Genomic DNA, 19,024 nt, shown 5'->3' with positions numbered 1-19,024 from the left:
AGGCACAGACACCGACTGGCGCTCTCAGAGAGCAACAGCGTAAAAAAAGAGAGCAAAAAAAGCGAGAGCGGCAGAGAGCTTTAATCACTTGTTGATTGCGAGCTGAGTTTTAAAAGGACCGCGGATGTAGTTTTAGGTTCTGGATGAATTCTTTATTATTTAATATATACACACATTTTTATTGCTCCACCGGGTGAGCCGGCAGCACTTGACCCGCGCAACTGCCGAAACCTATGCGCAGGCCATTCTTCTCGCAGTGTCCGCGAATGATGACCTCATCGTAGTCCTGCAGAAATTTGCGCGTTTTGCCGCCCTGCAGCACTACCGTTTTTGTGCCGCGCCAGCACAGCTCCAAAAGCGAGCCATACGAATCGGGCGTTTCGCCACTTATCGTACCCGAAGCCATTAAATCGCCAGGTCGCAAATTGCAGCCAGTGATCGAGTGATGGGCAATCTGCTGGAGGGGTGTCCAATATAAATGCTTAAAGTTGGACTTACTAATGAGCGTCTCGTTATCATTGGCAGCTGGAAAACATATATGTATCGTTGCTTAACTGAAAATGTTGACTTAAACTGGGTTTGACGCTTACGTTTTAGGGAAACTTCCAGATTGATGTCAAAATTAAATGGCACAGTTTGTCTTAAATATGGCAGCACTTCCGGTTCCTGTGGAAAGTTGTCCAGTAAAAATGGCTTTAACGCTGCCGTCGTTACCACCCATGGGGATATGGTAGTGCCCATATTCTTGGCTGTGAACGGACCCAGCGGCACATACTCCCATTTCTGTATATCGCGAGCGCTCCAGTCGTTCATCAGCGTAAATCCAAACACATTTTGCCAAGCATCGTCCACCTTGATGGAGTCACCCAACTGATTGCCAGGTCCGCCAATAAAGAATGCCATTTCTAGCTCAAAGTCCAAGAGCTTGCTGGCACCAAATACCGGTTTATCGGCACCTTCTGGCAATGTCTGTCCCAAAGGCCGGCGTATGGGCGTGCCAGAGACAACAACAGAGCTGGCGCGTCCATGATATCCGACTGGCAAATGGCGCCAGTTGGGCATTAGAGCATTGTCTGCGCCACGAAACATGATACCCACATTGGTGGCGTGATGAATGGAGGAGTAAAAGTCCGTGTAGTCACCAATTTGCGCTGGTAGATGCAGTAGTATCTCCGACTGGGGCACCAGAGCTCTTAAAGTAGTAATGAGCATGACTTTATTAGCACATAGAATCTCAAGGAGGTCTCTGGGCAACTAACAGAAGTCTTAAGTCCACATTCTGCTCCAATTCGGAACCCTTGAGCAGCAGTTTTTGGGTTTGAGTCCTCACTGCAGCCCACGCTTCGTGACCCAAGCTCATCAGCAAGTTCAATGTCTCTGCCTGGAGAGCAGCCTATAGAATGTGTAAAAGCAGGGCAAAGTTCAATAAGCAGTTCGGCAAGCAGTGCGTTATACTTACTTGAAGCGGGGGTGCAAAGAAATGCGACACTGCTTTTAGATCCAACACATGTTCTCCAATTGCTACGCACAGGCGATGAACGGGCTGCAAGGCGACAAATACGATACAAAGAAATGATACGATATTCAGAGCTAAGTTGCGGCTGGCACAGGTGTTATACATTCTGAGCTGTAGCTATTATGACTATGGAAATCGTGGATTGTTTTTGTAAACAAACTAGTTTCATATATGATTTATGCAAATGATATGCACCAATGCGGTCTTTATACTAGATATATATATATATTAAAAACATGTGAAGATCCGCCGAATGTCACATGGAATATGAAAACTAAGCAGCTTTTAAGCTATTTAGCTACTTTAGTAGCTTAACTTACGTTAGATTTGGTTGAGAAGACAGCATATGGTAAATTTTCCAAAGGAAAATCGCTGCCTGCTGGCACTGGAACAAAGCTAACTGACATTTTATCCAAATTCTCACTGGTGTGAACTTTGTTACTGAAGAATTTACAACTTTTGAGAAGTTGTGTGCTTAGTAAACTGATTAGAATGACAGCAGCAAGTGGAACTGTGCGTAGCGCCAGAGCGACGATTACAACTGAGCACCAGCTCGCAACAGATCGTCTTTAAATATCGTTTGTAGACAACCTATTTCGCTCTTAAGCCGGTTGGACCGGTTATCGCGTGCTCTTAACAAAACAAGCCCCCACAATTTGTAATCCAGTGCAGAGAACCCATTAAAAACACTCTTTCTTGCTCTTTGGTTACTTTTATTTATAATTTACTCGTATATTTATATGTTATATATATATATTTAGATGCTGGAATAATAGTTTTTATTGGAATTCTCAAATATACACGACAACAACTGATTTGACTTTAGATTTTTCCCTTTAAATTTTCAATTATCCAATATACACATAGAATGTTTGTAGTTTGCTTTTAATCGAACTTAGTTAACAGCACATTTAAATACAATACATAAATGTATATTTATATATGTTTGTGAAACTATTAATATTTATAGGGATTAATTGTGTACAGCATGTCTTTTGATGTATTACTTAAATCCGTTGCCCATATGGGGTACTTTTATCATACTAGCTCAAAAACCATATTAGAATAAAACTGAACTGCAGTTAATTTTTTTTATGTGATTTTCTTATAGTTTTCCAACATTTTTTTTTTTTCATTTTTCTCTTTAGTTTTTGTTTACATAATTGCTTTTAATTGACACCGAATATATCTCATATATATTTATATATATATCAGACGTTTATGACAATGAGCGATGTCTAAAAACTAAAATTCAACTAAATTATTCCTTTGTACGTATTCATGTATATAGCACAGTTCGATAATTGGACTAGTTTTGGCCCGAGATCCAATCAAGCTTCAGAAACATACTTTATGTAGCGCATAAAGCTGTCCTTAACGGATCTGAGAGCCTTCATTATCACAACTGAAATAAATTGAGTTACTGAACTGCGTTTTTTAGTTGACCAACTTTTTGGACGAAGTTTGCCCAGTTTAACAAGCACAGGTCTCTTTTGATATATGGTGTAAAGGTACATACAATTGCCTGAAGCATAAACTTTGCCATGGATCAACTTTAAATATACTTTTCTATAGAAGCAACAGAATTGATTATGTAATTGAAGAATTGCAAACAATTTAACCGGAATTCAACATATTTCTTTATATTTTTTTTTTGATGATATGTTTATATAGCATATCATTTTCCAACACTTAAGTTCTTAAGTTCTGTCTTTAACACTCACTAGCAATAGGCATTTGTCAATCAATAGCCTCAAAACATACATCGCAGTCCAAAAGTAATTTTCATATTTTTAAGATGCTCGAACTTTGATTCTCAAATTCATTTGGGGTTTTACTTTGTTCTCGTTTTGGTGGTGAGCGTGGCGGGTGGTTTTTGTAGTTGTATTGTGTTATAAATATACATCTAGATATTTATAGAGTTTTACTATATAATTTGTTTTGATATATGCTATGTGCAACAGTCGTAATAACCTTTTGAAATACTTTGAAAGTGAAACATAAATTTAACTTGACAACACTTTGATTATAAGTATGTGAGTACATATTTTTAAACTTTTCCAACACTGGCTCGACTCTTTAAAATGGGATAACACAAATACGAAATCAAACGTAACATTCGGTAATATATTCAAACAAATTTACAGCAACATTTAACTTTGGTTAGTTGGGAATTATTCATTTTGCGTTCTTATGATATGCTTTTTACCTTAAAGATACTTCTTGGTTGTATGAACTACGCAACAGTATCTAGATTTATCTTTTGGAGAAAATTATGCTCTTCTGATCGATTCGCTTACAAGTCATCGCCCAACCGGTGTATCTCATCGAGCATAAAGTCCACATCCGCCTCGGTCACAGCAGCCGAAGAGATGATCGAGCGGAAGAAGTTGGGTCGTCGATCGTCTGGCTGATAGCCCACCATAAGTGTGCCCTTCTGCATCATGCGATTCTTGATAATTGGACAGATCTGTAAAAGTGTCAAATAGAGTTAGTTTGACTTCGAAGAAGTAGAAAGCGTTTGCTTTACTTACTTTGCCCAGTTCCACTTCTTTCTTTGCGTCATGTGGCATGCCCCTCAAACGCTTGGGCACATACCAGAACGAGACATTAACGCATTCCGGCTCCAAGATCAAATGGAATCGATCGGATTGGGCGCGTATGCGCTTCAACTGATACTGAACCAATTCCATCAAGCGATCCTGCTGCTGCTCAAAGCCCTCGGTACCCTTGGCGCGCCACTGCAGCCATAGCTTGAAGATGTCATTGTGGCGTCCACATTGGATGACCTTATCGCCAGTGTCGTAGCTAATGTCGTAATGTTTGTCGGTCATAAACAGATACTCGGCCGACATTTGGTTGCAGCTGATGAGCAGGCCCTGCAGGAAGAAGGTTTTTGCTATCAATATAAATTGAAGAATTTTCTACTTTTTGCTCATAAGTCAAGTTGAAATTTTAATTAAAATTCCGGCTGCCAAAAGGCGCAACTGTGACCGATGGCAACATATTGCACAGAATATTAAAAAAAGAAAGAAAGGCCAATCGAGGGGTGGCTCTTACTGGGCGCATTTGCCGAACTAAACAGCAGCAACAGGGTTGTCAAACATTTGCTCACTCACTGTAGCTTTGGGCTGCGACAACCCCTGTGTTGGCGCTGTCTGACTGTCTGTCCGACTGTCGGCCCGTTGTTTGGCATGAAAAATAACAAGGAATTGTTCGCAACACAATTGGAATTCTTTAGACAAACAACAAACATTGTGATATGCACAAGAATGTATGGGGCAGTTGGACTGAAAACGATGGAAGAGCAGGTTTCAAATGAGAATAGCTCAACAAACAGTTTGGGAAAGGGTCAATTCAAGAGTCAATGGGTTTAACTATATTTATTAATCGAAAACTTGGCTTAGCTTAAAGCACATTTGTATTAAATTTAAAACAAAAGAGAAGCAAGCTATGGCTGATAAGCTTACAGCAACTTTGTCTAAGAGATTTATCTAGAATTAAGGTATATATTTTGTATATCCTTGCTACTTACATCTTCCTTGAAATGAATAGTCGAGCACTGGAGCAGTGCTCCCATCAGCTTGTGTGGATTCCAGGTAACAGAATCGGCGCTGCAAAAGTCAAATCATAACGTGCGACAATATATTAAATGACATTCAATTACAAATTACAAACAATTAACACTAAGCTGCCGCGCTATGTGGTCTGTGTAGCGACTTACCAACCCCTCATTGAGAGTCGCACCCCCCGCAAGGACAACGACAAGGACAAGAGCTATACGGGCAAGTGCCATAAATTGTGGCAATTTCAAGCCGCAGAGCTTTAATTGAATTCAAAACGAGCGCAACCCCCAAAGCCCGAGGGCTCGACTGTCGCCGCTAAACATCCCCCTGGGGAAGCTATTTACAGTTCAGGCCGGCGGCTCGTGTGGGTGTCTATAAACATGATGCTTATGGAGTGGCAGTGAGTAGGCTTCAGGTTGAGTGGCGGCATGTGGCGCATGCCACAAATTTTATCAGTGCTTGTGCCTGTGCTTGTGCAACTCGAAGAGTACGAAAACTTTGCAATTGTTTTAGGCATTTCCACAAGCTCAGCAGAATTAAGAGCCATCTCCTAGCGGCTAGGACCGATGCTATTAATCAACTTGGGCTTAGCTGTCAGCTGCACGCGCATTTAATGATTAATTTATAGAGCGATTGTGAGCCGTTCAATTAGGGCCCACAATTTGCATGCCAAGATCTGGTGGCAGAAGTATTCACAGCCAAATGGCATGAATGGCCACTTGATGGATGGGGCAATCAATTTGAAAGTGTTTATGGGACACTGCCTTGACCGCAAGCTGTCAATACGACAGCTGCAGTGGCGACATTTGCCTAAGCTGTGCGGGATTTTCATTTATGGGTGAAGGGGGGAAAACGGTTGGTGTCGCAAAGTGCACTTAGGTACTTCGATTTTAACTTTAAAATTAAAAATTCCCTGCAAAACAATCTAGAGATGCAGCCGCCTGCGGCCTATTGTTTGGCGTAATTGTTGTGTAAGTAATGCCCACCACCCATCCACCCATCCAACCATTCGGCCGTCCTCCATCCATCAAGGGATGGCAGAAGGGTGGCCGAATGAGTGCTGCAAGGGCGCGGGTTGTATATCCACTTTGTTCATTTGTTTGTCTTTTACGTAGACGAAAGTGCACTCGGCTTTGGGCCTTGTAATCCCTTTAAGCTCTGAACACCTGATGGAGGCACTAAATGACAAATTGAGATTTTTGCCACATGTCGCTGAGGGCTTGCCCCTTCGCTGGTGTGAGTACATTGAGTTTTGAGCGATGCGGGCCATTTGGGAGCATTTAGATTTAAATTTGCACAACAAGAGATTTCAATTTTTGTTTTGACTGCCTGAACATGAGGGCAAAAGAACAAGGCCGAACAAAGAGCCAGCCCAGAAGATGAATGAGAAAAGTTATTGTATGGGACATGAAGACCTGAAGATATGATGATATCTAGGCATGCTTGTCGCCAGGCTCATGGAATTTAAAATTAATTTCCAACATCTTTATAAAAATTGATTACTTGCAGAATTTGTACTTTTTATAAAAACTGTCAGCATTGGGAAACATATATTTGTGTATATAGTATAGCATAGAAACAGACAAGTGGACATGGCAGTTATTGCTGCATACATATACCTTATGGGGTCGGGAATGTCTCGTATGCGTTGCAAATTTCATTCATAAAATAATGATAAGCTCAACATGCATGTAAAAAACATATACTACTTATATTTAGTTCGAAAATTGATATAGGGTATCTCCAAGTCGGGCACTTCTCACATAAAACACTTTTCCTCATGTATTTATGTTATTTTACACATTTTTAATAAGTTCTGGATATAAACTAAACATTCAATTTATATAGTAATTTAAATACTTAAAGACATTGAGGCTGATAAGCTTTGACCCAAGAAAATAGACATAATATAGAAATTTGCCCAAGGTCGAAGGCAATTGTGAAATAGCTGATAAAATGAATGCATTGATTATATATATGCCCATAATATACAATTTTCTGAAATTAAAATAACCAGAGGTTTCTGTGCTCGCACGCTGCACAGACTAATTTAGTCGCGAATGAATTTAGCTGTGCGAAATTGAGTGACATTTCAGATCTATAATTCAAAATGCAAATATACCTTAGAGTGTTTGGCATAATTTTAATTTTCTTATTAAATAAAGTGAACCTTATAACAATGGAAGAAACGGTGAGAGTGTGTGCCTCAATACAGTTCATCTTTTTACATCTAATGGATATTCATTTATTAGAGCTGCACTGTTTTTAGTAGTAATATGGATATACAATGCGGTGGCTACTGCTACAAAATTGTAAAGACTCTTCTTGAACATGCTACTTCCGTTTATTTAAAAGAAAAAAAATATACAGAATTGGAAGCTATAATTCATGAACAAAAACAAGTTATCAATTATATGGAGACACAGGAACTTATTATGCAGGCAAATCTTACTTTCCATAGAGAAACTATTAAAAGTAAAGATATGCAATTGGCGCTTCAACTTGAGCTGATAAACTCATACACAAGAAATAGTGTAAGGGACAGTACTGAAAAAGATTTGGAAATACTTCAATTAAAATCTTTGATTAATGACAAAGACCTTCAGCTGAACAATCTGAAAAAACAAATTACATCGAAGTGCTCAGTTCACGAAGATCTATCTAAATCTCCTAGCTGCCATGGCAAATCGACTGGAGTGTACATGATAAAAGTTTCCGAAATGAAGACTATCTCCGTAGTCTGTGACTCGGACATTGCCGGTCCCGGATGGATCGTAGTACTACGCCGGATTAATGGTGGAGTGAGTTTTAACCGAAACTGGGAGGAGTATAAGGCAGGCTTTGGCGACCAGCAAGGAGAGTTCTTTATAGGTTTAGAGAACCTCCATCTACTGACGCAATCAGAACCTCACGACTTATATATAAGCCTTATGTATTCTGAATCTGAATCTCGGTTCGCCCGCTATAGTAATTTTCTCATTGGAAATGAGGGAGAATCCTATAAGCTAAAAAAGCTTGGAGAATATTCAGGAAATGTGGGTGACGCCTTCAGATATCATGAGCATATGAAATTTTCAACACCAGATCGTGATAATGATTTGAGCCTGCGAAATTGCGCCAAAGCTCTCAATTCTGGATGGTGGTTTCATAAGTGTTATACCTGGTAAAAAAAAAAAAAAACATTTTATAAATATGCATGGGCTTGCCTGTTTGAGGTCCGATTTTTTTTAAACAAAAAAAAAAACAATATTTTTTCCGACTTGCTGTTGAAGTACATTGGATTTGAACATAGCAATCGCGTTTTCAAAAAAGAATATAAAAAATCGTCACCTCGAAGCGTTCAAGTGAAAATTCGTCAATAACAATACATTTCATTTACATTTTAAATATATTTTTGTCTTATATTAATCTAAAGCAATCTAAATGGAGTATATCAAAAGGATAACACTGGTGAACTTGGAGTTCATTGGAAAACATGGCAAGGAAGATCGATCAAATTTGTGCAAATGATGATTAGGCCAACTTCTCAAGAATAAGGTAAGAATATTACCTTCTTGTTAAGTGATATTCATGGCTGCTCTCTCCCATACAAAGATCAATTTCAAAACTATTCATATATTTTCTGCGGACATTGCATCATTGAAGTAAAAAATTCTTTCATGATATCTTGACTCTAACACAAAAATGAAAACTAAAATGCATCACTTGAGATATATTTTCCATTTTGCAAGATAAGATTATTTAATCTTTGGCACGCTGAAGCTATCTGTTCTATCTTGTTATAGTTTGCTACCAACCAAGAATGATACCATTTAACAGCACTGGTTAACTATGGAATACATGAGGAAATATTTAGCTGGAGCTTTTTGAACATATATAAATATGAACCGAACTTTTGATATGAAATCTATAATTGTAGATTTTTTAAATATACACAATTTGTATAGTTTGTTTAACGTAACTTTTCTTAAACTATAAATAAATCATTTTTTATTTTTAATAATATGTGATTAGACTAGATAGTACTTACCGTTCAACGCCTGTGAATCTGGGATGGCGATGCTTGCGCGACATCAGCAATCCACCGCCCCAAGCAGCCTGTTAGAGCACGAACAGAAAACTCTATTAAATATTCAAGCTAATACCCAATTGCTACTCACATCAATGTGCATCCAGCAATTGTATTTCTGACAGATATCCGCAACAGTATTCAGATCATCAAAGGCTCCGAGCACAGTTGTGCCGGCCGTGGCATTAACAAAGAACGGAATATCGCCCTTGGCCTTGCGCTCGAGTATTAAACGCTCCAACTCGGAGGTGATCATTTTGCCATGCTCATCGGATGGCACCATGACGCAGTGATCGGTGCCCAGACCACAGACAGAAGCGCAAGATTTGATCGAATAGTGGCACTGATCCGAAGTGAACATGACCAAATTGCCGGGCAAGCCAGCCGAGCCATGCTCCTTGTAGTTGGGGAACATCTTGTGGCGAGCGGCCAAGAAGGCATACAGATTCGAAATGGAGCCGCCGGGCGCCAAAATCGAATCACCGCCCGACCAGCCAATGATCTCACGCATCTTGGTTAGCACCACGTTCTCCATGAGTATGAAAACCGGGGCTATCTCGTATGTGAACATGTTGGTATTGGCAGTGGCGGTCAACCATTCGCCAGCCATGGAGATCAGATCCAAGCCGTTCGACAGCTGATTGAAGAAGTGCGGATGGCCTGTGGAGCAGAAGTTTGGGTTCCCTGTTTAATGTAGCTGAAAATGCCTTCCGCAATTTCGACATGGCTGTCTGTCAACTGGAGCCGGTTAAGCTGACAGCAGATGTGCCTGGCAGCTGTGTTGCCATCTCCTGTGCCACACTTTTTTGTTTTATTAAAAATATTTCAGCTGAAACAAAGCAACAATTCGCCCACCCCACCCAAGCACGGCTGACTGGCGTTCAATACAAGGCCGGATGTGCATACGTTCAAGGGCAGACGAACCGACAAACATTTTTTGAAGCTCCATTCGGGGTCAGAAAAATCAATAGGGCCGAGTTCTTAAAGCGCTTGCCTTGCCCATTGTAAGCCCACCAATCTTGATGTGTCTTAAACTGTTCATTTATTGCAGCTAATTGCGACTTGCTGCGACTGCTCGGGAAATCCCACGAAAAATCACAAAATGCTTTCAGTACAAACAGCGGGAAAGAACGGCATCAGGAAGCTGTCGAAAGCCCCTCGCCAATGTGTCCTGGCCAGCGAACCCTTCGCTGCTGGGCTCTGGGCGTCTGTCAGTTCACATCTTGAGTGCCATAAGTCGTGTGATTAAAATCCCATTCGCCACAAGGCTAAATCCACCCACACACCCCCACACACTCCCAGACTCTCAGACGCACACAATACATACACACCTAGTGTATAAAAGCGTCGGCATTCAAACATTTCAATTTGCGCATGTGGCCGCAGTTGTTGCCACGACTCAGGACTTTCGCGTCACAGGACCTGAGTCACCCTCGACCTAGACACGAGCCAAGACTGCCAGGCAGAGCGTCAGGCAGTCAGTCATTCATTCGCATCAAAGGATCAGGAATGCAGCCAGTCAGAAAATAACAACGGATTTTGATTAAAGCTTCCCTTTTTATAGAGTCGTCCAGGAGCGAACGATAGACAGAAAGCCTCCTGGCACTCGCCCGGCCATATCATGTTTCCCCAATGGCAGGGTGCGCATTATGTGAGATTATGGATCATAAATGGGATTTTTATCATGCCAGTTTACGCAAAAATGTGCTTGTGCTACGAAAAAGAAAATTCCGCCAATGCGAATATGTGAAAACTGTTTTTTTTTAAAGAAGTTGTGAATGTAAATCTGAGAAAAGACATGTTACAAGTTCGGAAACCTCGGTTCAGGTGTTTGTCTAGTTCATCTAAGATTTTTCCAAAACACACATTCTTTCCCTTATAGCACAGTCTGTGCTTAATTGTATTCATCAAGCAGTCAAATATAATCAGGTCCTTGTTTATTCAGCTACTCGCTGATTGTATCGCCATGCCAGGCGTGCCTTCAACCAGTTTTAATTCAATTTTCAGGCAAAAGAAATAAACCTGTGCTGTATCCCAGCGCTTGCTACAAGCCAGCATAATTTCCTGCATTCACAAAGTGGGCGGCGGGAGACGGAAGCTCACGCAGTTTCCTAGACAAGGCCACAGTTTCCGGGGTTGGGTGATGCTTATTATCGATACTCCAAACAGAATTGCGGTCACGTGCGCGCTCCTGCCAATGTCCTGGCCGCCCCTTGCATTAATTTTCAATGAAATCAGGCGCATATTCACGTTCAATAAAGAAAAACCAACAAAAAGCGAAACGTGCGAATGACTTTTGGCTGCTAAAGCCTCAGTCAGAACCCTTTGGCTGATTTATGATTGATGGCAAGTCAGATTTGGAGATTTAAGTTCACATCGCGTTGGCTCGGGCGAGTCGAGAGGAGTGTTTTTGAAAGGTGTTGTTGTTATTATTGCTGGGACGAGCACAGCTCAATGGGCCATAAAATGGTATTGTCTGTTGCGATGTCCTCGAAGCTAATGTGCTTATCTACAAGGCTGCACACTTTGTGCCCTAATGCGACCGCAAGTTCCTCGGGCACGCGCCCTGTAAAGTATGTTTCATCCTAACAAGCATATGCTTTGTGTTTGCGGCCTATGCAAATTTATGCAGAGACAAATTTGATTAACACCGTCTGGCTGACTGTGCAAACATATGATAAGCTACCCCTGGGAAAGGACAATCGCACCCAAACCACGCCGCACTTACCCGTCTTCACTTGATACTTGAGCGTTGTGGCACAGTCCTCGATCAGCTGCTGGAGCGGCAGCGCCCGATCCGGCACATCCAAGTCGAGCAGACGCTTCATGTCCTCCGGATGATGGAAGTCCAGCACCTTCTCATTTCGATCGTTCGTTGCCTTCACAAAGTCCAACAGCACATCGATAACCTTCAGCAGAAATTCACGTGTCTCAGCTCCAGCACTGACTGTCGTGGGCATGAGATCTGGATAAGGAAAGGCACAAAAAGTGAGGATTAGAGCTCTCCCTCTTACTCTCTCTCTCTCTTTCTTAAACTCTATCTCTTATCGTTGGACATAAAAAATGGTGGCGCGTGCACTGCTGCTGACAGTCTAAATGACTTTTTGCCTTATCTAGCCACAGTACCTTGTTATGATATATGATTATTATTGTGATGATGATTTGTGGGCGGGCTTTGTTTGAAATTGAAACGGGCTGAGCCATAAAAAAAGATTTCATTTTAATACCCTATAAATGGACAGTGGCAATGGTATATGTTACGATCTTACCGATGTGTAACTCGCAACTTGACGAAATTCTTATGTATGTCTGCATGTGTGTATGTATGCATGCATGTATGTATGCATGTGTGTATGTAGGTGTGTATGTATGTATATATGTATGCATGTAAGTATGTATGTATGTATGTATAGGTCCATGTATGTATGTATGTATGGAAGTGAGTACGGATATATATATATTTATATAAATATGCATTAGTGTATATATGTTATTCCGTATGTAAGTGTGTGTGTGTATGTATGTGTATTTATGAGTCTTTGGATTTGTATATGAATGTGTTATATGATGGATTTACATAGATATGCATGTATTCAATATGTATGTGCGTCTGCATAAACATATGTGTGTATGTATATACGTGCATGTCTCTAAGTATATTTGTATATATCTGTATCATGTACGCAGGCATGCGTGGGTGTTTGTTTGCTTGTCTCTGTTTATAAATGTTTGTATGAATGTATGGATGTATATAAATATTCATGTATGTTTGCATTTACGAATACATGTGTGTACGTATGTATATATGTATACATATATATAACTGAATGTCTGCATATATTGTATGTTTATATGCAAGACCAAGTTAACTTGTAGTTGGGCTGCAAATAAAAAAAGGTGTTCTTAACAAATGCCCTTCTACTCGATTCTCATGAATTTAAGTAAGTCCTAGTCTATAACCATGGAGGAATCGGCGGCCTCAGCATAGAAGGAGGCGACGGCACCTTGAGCAAAGGAGGATACGAGGCCTCACCTATGAAGGCACCGGCGGTGTTATAATAGGAGGAGTCGGCTTCAACTATGGACGGCAGCGGCTTCAGCCTAGAAGGGAGCGGCGTCTACTTGAACAATAGAGGGACGGCAGCTTAAGGGAGGCCTCAACGATGAAGACATTGATGTCTTTATTATTGGAGGATGCGGCTTCAACTATGGTGGAGACGGCAGCAGCTTCAGCCTAGAAGGAGGCGGCGGCTGCTTAAAATAATGGAGACGGCAGCTTGAGCAAAGGAGGAGGCGAGGCCTCACCTATGAAGGCAGCGGCGATTTTATTATAGGAGGAGACGACATCGGCTTCAGGAGGCGGCTGCTTGAACAATAGAAGGACGGCAGCTTAAGCAAAGGAGGAGGCGAGGCCTCAACTAAGAAGACAGTGATGGCTTAATTATTGGAGGAGGCGGCTTCAACTATGGACGAGAAGGCAGCAGTTTCTAGAAGGAGGCGGCGGCTGCTTGAACAATAGAGGGAGGGCAGCTTCAACAAAGAAGGAGGCGAAGCCTCAACTATGAAGACAGCGGTGGCCTTATTATTGGAGGACGCGGCTTCAGGAGGAGGCAGATCATCAACTATGCAGGCGCGACTTTGATATTGGAGGAGGCGGCTTAAACTGTGGAGAAGATGCCGGGAGCTTGAACAACAGCAGAAAACAACGGCTTTAACAATAGAGGATGCGGTGACTTTACTATTGGAGGAGTTGACGGCTTGAGCACAAGAGGAGGCGTGACTATTTTGCCTATTAAATAAACTTGTATGCAAATATCCCTATGTCTTATTATATGTAACAAACATTATATATACAAACGCTTGCATTTATGTATGTATTCATATATGTGTATTTATTGGGCTGAGCTAAGCTGTCATTGAACAATTAACGTATTTATAAATGTAACTCTACTACACGACTTTCACTAATTATCATCTCTGCATTTCTTTTTTTCAGTGTAAAAAAGCGTGTTTCCCGCCTACTCATAGATGACGATAATATATTCATTTTCTGGTGAGTATGTAATTCAAATATATATTTATCTTTATATATATAACTTTTTGCGCTGACTGATTAAATTAATGTAGTTACCTTTTATGACGAGGGTACACGACAAGACGGGTTATGGGAAATTCCATCCGCAAGTGTGGAAATTTAGCGAAATGTTATGGAATGAATTGTTTGACAAATGAACTATTATAAAGAAAACTAATTTTTTAACGTGCCTAAACCAAAAAACTTCTACATATATATATGTCTGAAGAATTAAGTAAGGATATATACTACGGCAGTTAAAAAGTAGATGCAGGGTATTTCCTAGTTGGGCACCCATGTCTAAAGCATCACCTAGTGTACCCAAACGGTGAAACATTTGGGCTTTAATGGTCCGCCGCCATATGCTGGCTCAAGCTAAGGTTTTTGGGGGTGGTGCACAACCCGGACAAGGTTGGATCACAGCGTGTGGCTTTACTGGGTGTCCTTTGCTGCGGTTGCTGCTATTAATTGCCTGCCTTAATAATAAAATTAATGTTGGCCACTGAGATACCAATAAGAGGGGCTACGTAGCTGTCTTCTCTTTCTTTCGCAACACTTGAAATCAATTGGAAAGTTAACGTTGCGCATGATTGCCATTAAAAGCGCATTTCGTGAAGCCTGGCAAGTTTCTATTTAAATGGGCAGCGGATAAACCCCACCAGGACACCAGACAAATTGTAGCAATTTCAAAATTCCTCAAGTTTATAGCAAAGTTAAATAAAATTTAATGTGTTGCGCTGTGTCGTGTGCGCTTAATGTCAGATACAGCCGTGGCCAGCGCTCTCAGCCTCAACCCCGACAACAGATCCTGATCCTTCACATACATATATATGTACGTGTGTACTTATGTGCTCCATCCTGCTCTGACATGTAAGCGTGCGTAATATCCTGTGACTAAACGGTTTATGTTTGTTGTGCTTTCAATTTCGGGCACGCGTCTGGCAGCACCTTTTGCCATGTGTCCTGCTACTGGTCCTGGCTCCAGATTGGTGGTGGCTGCCTTTGACTTTGGGTCGCCCGCGCGTCTGTCTGTACGACTGTTTGTCTGTTTGTTTGCTGGCCAAAATCTGTTACAAGGCATTCGCCAGTTTCACGCTCCAGCGAAGTCAAACGACGCAGCAATTTATCAAGGCCTCCTGCTTGGGCTGTAACTGGCAGCGAGTGTCCTGGACAGTCCTATGTGTTTGTCGTGTGTGTGCGTGCTTGTGAGACTACGGCCTTGTGGTTGTCCTCTACAGCGTTTTGTATGCGTGTGTCAGTTTAACACTCTCATTTATTATTTGCACAGCGAATAGATTTGTGTGCAGTTATGTTGAGAAACTGTTTAGACAACTATTTAAGATGATTATAGCTTATTATTACAATCTTTTCCGAGTACTTTGTGTCGGTCCAAGCAAAATAGCGCGGCATCAATCCATTCTAATGGATATATGTCTCATTAATTATTAAAAATATTTTATGATTGTTGTGTACAACTGAGGCAAGTTTTACAAAAACGATTTTATATGGGCTTCGAATAAAAAATATCGATTGGAAGTCTCGAAAACTCTATATCTCTGCTTATATACTTATATTCTTAAATTGATTTTTTGATATGTATTTATGATATTTCAAATTGTGAAGCCGTTGAAATATATCTATACCAAAAAAAATTAAAACAACCCATGTGTTTATAGTTTGAAGGATTAGATCTAAATACACATATATATTAACTATAAAATATTATATACATATTTATATATAAATCTTCAAACTATAAGCGCATGGAGTATTTTATTTTTTTGTAAATATATATTTTTCTATTTGTACTCACCATATGCCGTTAGTTTACCCGTCCTTTCGGAGAGTTTATACCCGTTCGGATTGAGTGACATTTTCTCCTCTGTAACATAGCAAAGAAGAAATAAATATTAGAACTAAATCTAGTATCGGTTTCGGTTCAATGAGCAAATGTTATGCAATTATATAAATAGAGGAGGGAAATATGCAAGGGGAGATGCATATGCAAATAGCAATGGCCAGCGAGATGTTACACAATGTCCGAAAATTACATAACCAAGACCAGGGAAAACTGCGTGAAAATGCAATGGGCGAGTAAATAAACAGAAAAGAAACTGGAAGCAGACGTTGGGAAACTTTCAGCTGGGCACAAGGACAACTGAAGGGCAAAATCAGTTAGTGAGTGTGGGTGGCACAGTCTTATATATAAAGCAAGCAATGTACACAGATTTCATATGCTAAAATAGGAGACTGGGGCAGCAGATTTGTTATACATAAAGCTGAGCAACATCTGCAAGTGCGCAGTGAGTGTTGAGTTTATTTCCTGTGTATGTGGGTATCGGTATTTATATACTCAGAATATAAGGATACAGACAGACCTTAAACCTGGACTTAGCTTATATAACAGACACTCGGATAAAGGGTATTCATACTATTTTGAGTGTGTTTACAAAATAGGTAGACGCTGTTTATGTGTTATATAGGATATCTTACCGATTATCCTGCGGATATCGTCGATGTATTGCTTTAGATAATTCACTTTGGCTGCTTTGTTGACAATTACGTGTGAATAGCGAAAATGTGCGATAGTAAACAAGAATAACAACAAATGGCGTTTGCGATCGAGCGAGTGCGAAATGAGCGTTAGGTTAAGTTAATTAATTGACTAGTTAATATAGGTTGTGGTTCAGTTATCTCATAGATGACCTGGAATGCGATAGATTTTGTGGCATGTGCAACTACTGAATGTAACAGCTACAACTTACAAATCTCGTTTATACAACACGCGCGCAACTGTAAACTGCGAACTGCGAACTGCAAACTGCAAACTGTATACTCTTGACTGAACTGAACCGAACGGGACGGAGCCACTTGACTAACTGTAACGATATAGTTGCGATATCTGACAAACTTGTGGATGCTTGCAAAAAGCAGCTACACTCGCTGACGATCTGCGGAGCTATGAGCAGCAGCATCCGTTTGGGTTGCCTACGAAGCTTGCGATGCTACGCACAAAATGGCTGCCCACCTACACACCTAAAATCACACACCCACACACACACACACACACACACACACACACACACACACACACACAGAGCCAGCAGCTCATATTTATATACAACAACATTGAGCTGTGTGTTGCATAACCTTCACAACAGCAGAGACATTCCCAGCAGCTATGTATGGGCATTTCGTATATATGCAGATTTGTAAGCGTGTTTGGGCGCCAAAGTGCGCAGGCAAGCGATGTCGATGACGTCACAAGATTTTTTGGGCAACCATCTTGGCACTCTATGCTGCATATATGTGGGCGGAGCTACATTTATGGGCGGCAGCGTATCCACGTATCCAACAGATACATACTCAACGCAGGAGTCGCCATTGCGCAAGCCTGGCGCGGCAATGTCGCCCCCACTCCCAGCTTTACCAGCATGAAATCCATGTATGTGTGTGTGTGTGTTATTTAACAATTTAAGTGCCAGGCGTTGCTGTTGCTGTTTCTGATATATATTTTTTTGTTAAGGCATTTTGTCTGTTTTTGCTATGTGATGTGGCAGAATGAAAAGCTAATTAACAAACTAATTTTCTAACTGTTTTTGACATTTACAATGGCAAAAGTTTTTTATTGCCATTTGGCTAAAAGAAAAACACAATTTGTGCAAATATGTAAAGCCAAGTTTTTCATGGACTTACTTTACATAAAAATGGTTACAAAAAACCAGCATTTACACACATATATACAGACATATGTGTGGGTCCTTTTAGCACTTTATGGATTTTTCAAGGCACGCAGAAATTTGGGTCAAAGCAGAAAAGAAAAAAAAATACACTAACACCTACACAGCTTTTGGATACATAGATACATTTTACAAAATGGCCGACAATTGGCCCAGGCCCAACCCACGCAGTTCAATTGCATTACGTGCAACTGAATGATTTCCATAGCATACTTTTGAGTGGCACATGGCGTAACTTATGTAACACTGAACGATGCTTGCCACACTTTAGGCTTCCAGTTGAGCACAATGAAAAAAGGTAGAAGGAACGAAGGGAACTGCCTACACTTTTGACCAAGTTACCAACACAAACAGCGGCCAAAACGTGTCTTTGTTAACTTAGTTTTCTTATCTGAGAACATGCAGGCGACATTTTTGGCATCGCATTTGTCCCACAAAACGTAGTTAAGCCTTTAAAAGCCCTGCTGTTTTTTTGTGTATCCATACTTGACATTTCAAGGACTTTTCGGTGCTGAGCTCTAATTAACTTTAGTTGCTTTGTGTGCTGTCATTACTAAATAAGCCAAGTGACGAGAGTATCGTAGCTCGAATCTTGTCCAAAGACCATTTTAGGCAATTCCATTTATAGGTTTAGTGCTATTTACTAAATGATGTTGCAAATGATTCTCAGTATTTACAAATTGCACAATCACCGTTTAAACACTTTGAAACTTGAAGAAACATTTGTATAGCTGCGAAGACGACTGGGCTATAGATATTTTATTGGCCTTTTAGTGACCTAATTAGGCAAGACAAGTATGAAAATACAGTATGAAACCTAGTTTGCCTAAGGCAAGCATATATTTATAATCATAAAAGCATGTGTCGTCCCATAACTTATCTATGTATTGAAAAATGGTTGGACACCTGACAACAATAGAAGTCATTACACAACTTTGCCTAAACCGAGTCAGTCTTCAATTTTTCTCCCATTTTTCACGCGGAAAACCAAATTGTATTCATCTTATAAGCGTTAAAACTGTGCACTTATTAAAATGTATAGCTTTGCTTATTATATTA

General features: G+C 40.5%; 2 protein-coding genes and 1 non-coding gene across 5 annotated transcripts; 1 reads left to right on the top strand and 2 right to left on the bottom strand.

The window, feature by feature from the left end:
- Positions 1 to 127: 127 nt before the first annotated feature.
- On the bottom strand, positions 128 to 2,054 carry Faa (fumarylacetoacetate hydrolase). The gene is made up of 5 exons (XM_002047729.4): positions 1,837 to 2,054; positions 1,460 to 1,543; positions 1,260 to 1,393; positions 591 to 1,192; positions 128 to 525 (listed from the first exon to the last, which is right to left on the bottom strand). Exons 1-5 carry the CDS (start codon positions 1,921 to 1,923, stop codon positions 179 to 181), a joined length of 1,254 nt encoding a protein of 417 aa, XP_002047765.1. The 5' UTR covers positions 1,924 to 2,054; the 3' UTR covers positions 128 to 178.
- Positions 2,055 to 2,616: 562 nt separating this feature from the next.
- Gad1 (glutamate decarboxylase) lies at positions 2,617 to 17,190 on the bottom strand. Of its 3 annotated transcripts, none has more exons than XM_015175884.3 (9): positions 16,991 to 17,190; positions 16,719 to 16,772; positions 16,039 to 16,107; positions 11,880 to 12,116; positions 9,243 to 9,811; positions 9,113 to 9,180; positions 5,052 to 5,130; positions 4,051 to 4,395; positions 2,617 to 3,986 (listed from the first exon to the last, which is right to left on the bottom strand). In XM_015175884.3, exons 3-9 carry the CDS (start codon positions 16,097 to 16,099, stop codon positions 3,813 to 3,815), a joined length of 1,533 nt encoding a protein of 510 aa, XP_015031370.1. In that variant the 5' UTR covers positions 16,100 to 16,107; positions 16,719 to 16,772; positions 16,991 to 17,190; the 3' UTR covers positions 2,617 to 3,812. The 3 variants fall into 3 exon arrangements, with proteins under 3 accessions (XP_015031370.1, XP_032290600.1, XP_002047764.1); XM_032434709.2 differs by having other exon boundaries at positions 16,719 to 16,769; XM_002047728.4 differs by lacking the exon at positions 16,719 to 16,772.
- On the top strand, positions 7,119 to 9,043 carry LOC26531285 (uncharacterized). Its single transcript, XR_011416390.1, has 4 exons — positions 7,119 to 7,273; positions 7,335 to 8,245; positions 8,498 to 8,619; positions 8,868 to 9,043. It is a non-coding gene; the product is annotated as an uncharacterized protein (transcript).
- Positions 17,191 to 19,024: the final 1,834 nt, after the last annotated feature.

The sequence above is a fragment of the Drosophila virilis genome, chromosome 3 (assembly GCF_030788295.1).
Source record: "Drosophila virilis strain 15010-1051.87 chromosome 3, Dvir_AGI_RSII-ME, whole genome shotgun sequence".
NCBI lineage: Eukaryota > Metazoa > Arthropoda > Insecta > Diptera > Drosophilidae > Drosophila > Drosophila virilis.
This window is presented reverse-complemented; position numbering and strand designations above follow the sequence as displayed.

Bases quoted from the DNA above. Each gene is read 5' to 3' on its own strand.
- Gad1 (XM_015175884.3), bottom strand. From the start codon at position 16,099: ATGTCACTCAATCCGAACGGGTATAAACTCTCCGAAAGGACGGGTAAA. The intron at 9,812-11,879 runs GTAAGTGCGGCG...TCTGCTCCACAG, and splicing joins CAAGTATCAAGTGAAGACGG to GCCATCCGCACTTCTTCAAT. The intron at 9,181-9,242 runs GTGAGTAGCAAT...GTGCTCTAACAG, and splicing joins ATTGCTGGATGCACATTGAT to GCTGCTTGGGGCGGTGGATT.
- Faa (XM_002047729.4), bottom strand. From the start codon at position 1,923: ATGTCAGTTAGCTTTGTTCCAGTGCCAGCAGGCAGCGATTTTCCTTTG. The intron at 1,193-1,259 runs GTTAGTTGCCCA...TACTACTTTAAG, and splicing joins AATGTGGACTTAAGACTTCT to AGCTCTGGTGCCCCAGTCGG. The intron at 526-590 runs GTAAGCGTCAAA...TATGTTTTCCAG, and splicing joins TCTGGAAGTTTCCCTAAAAC to CTGCCAATGATAACGAGACG.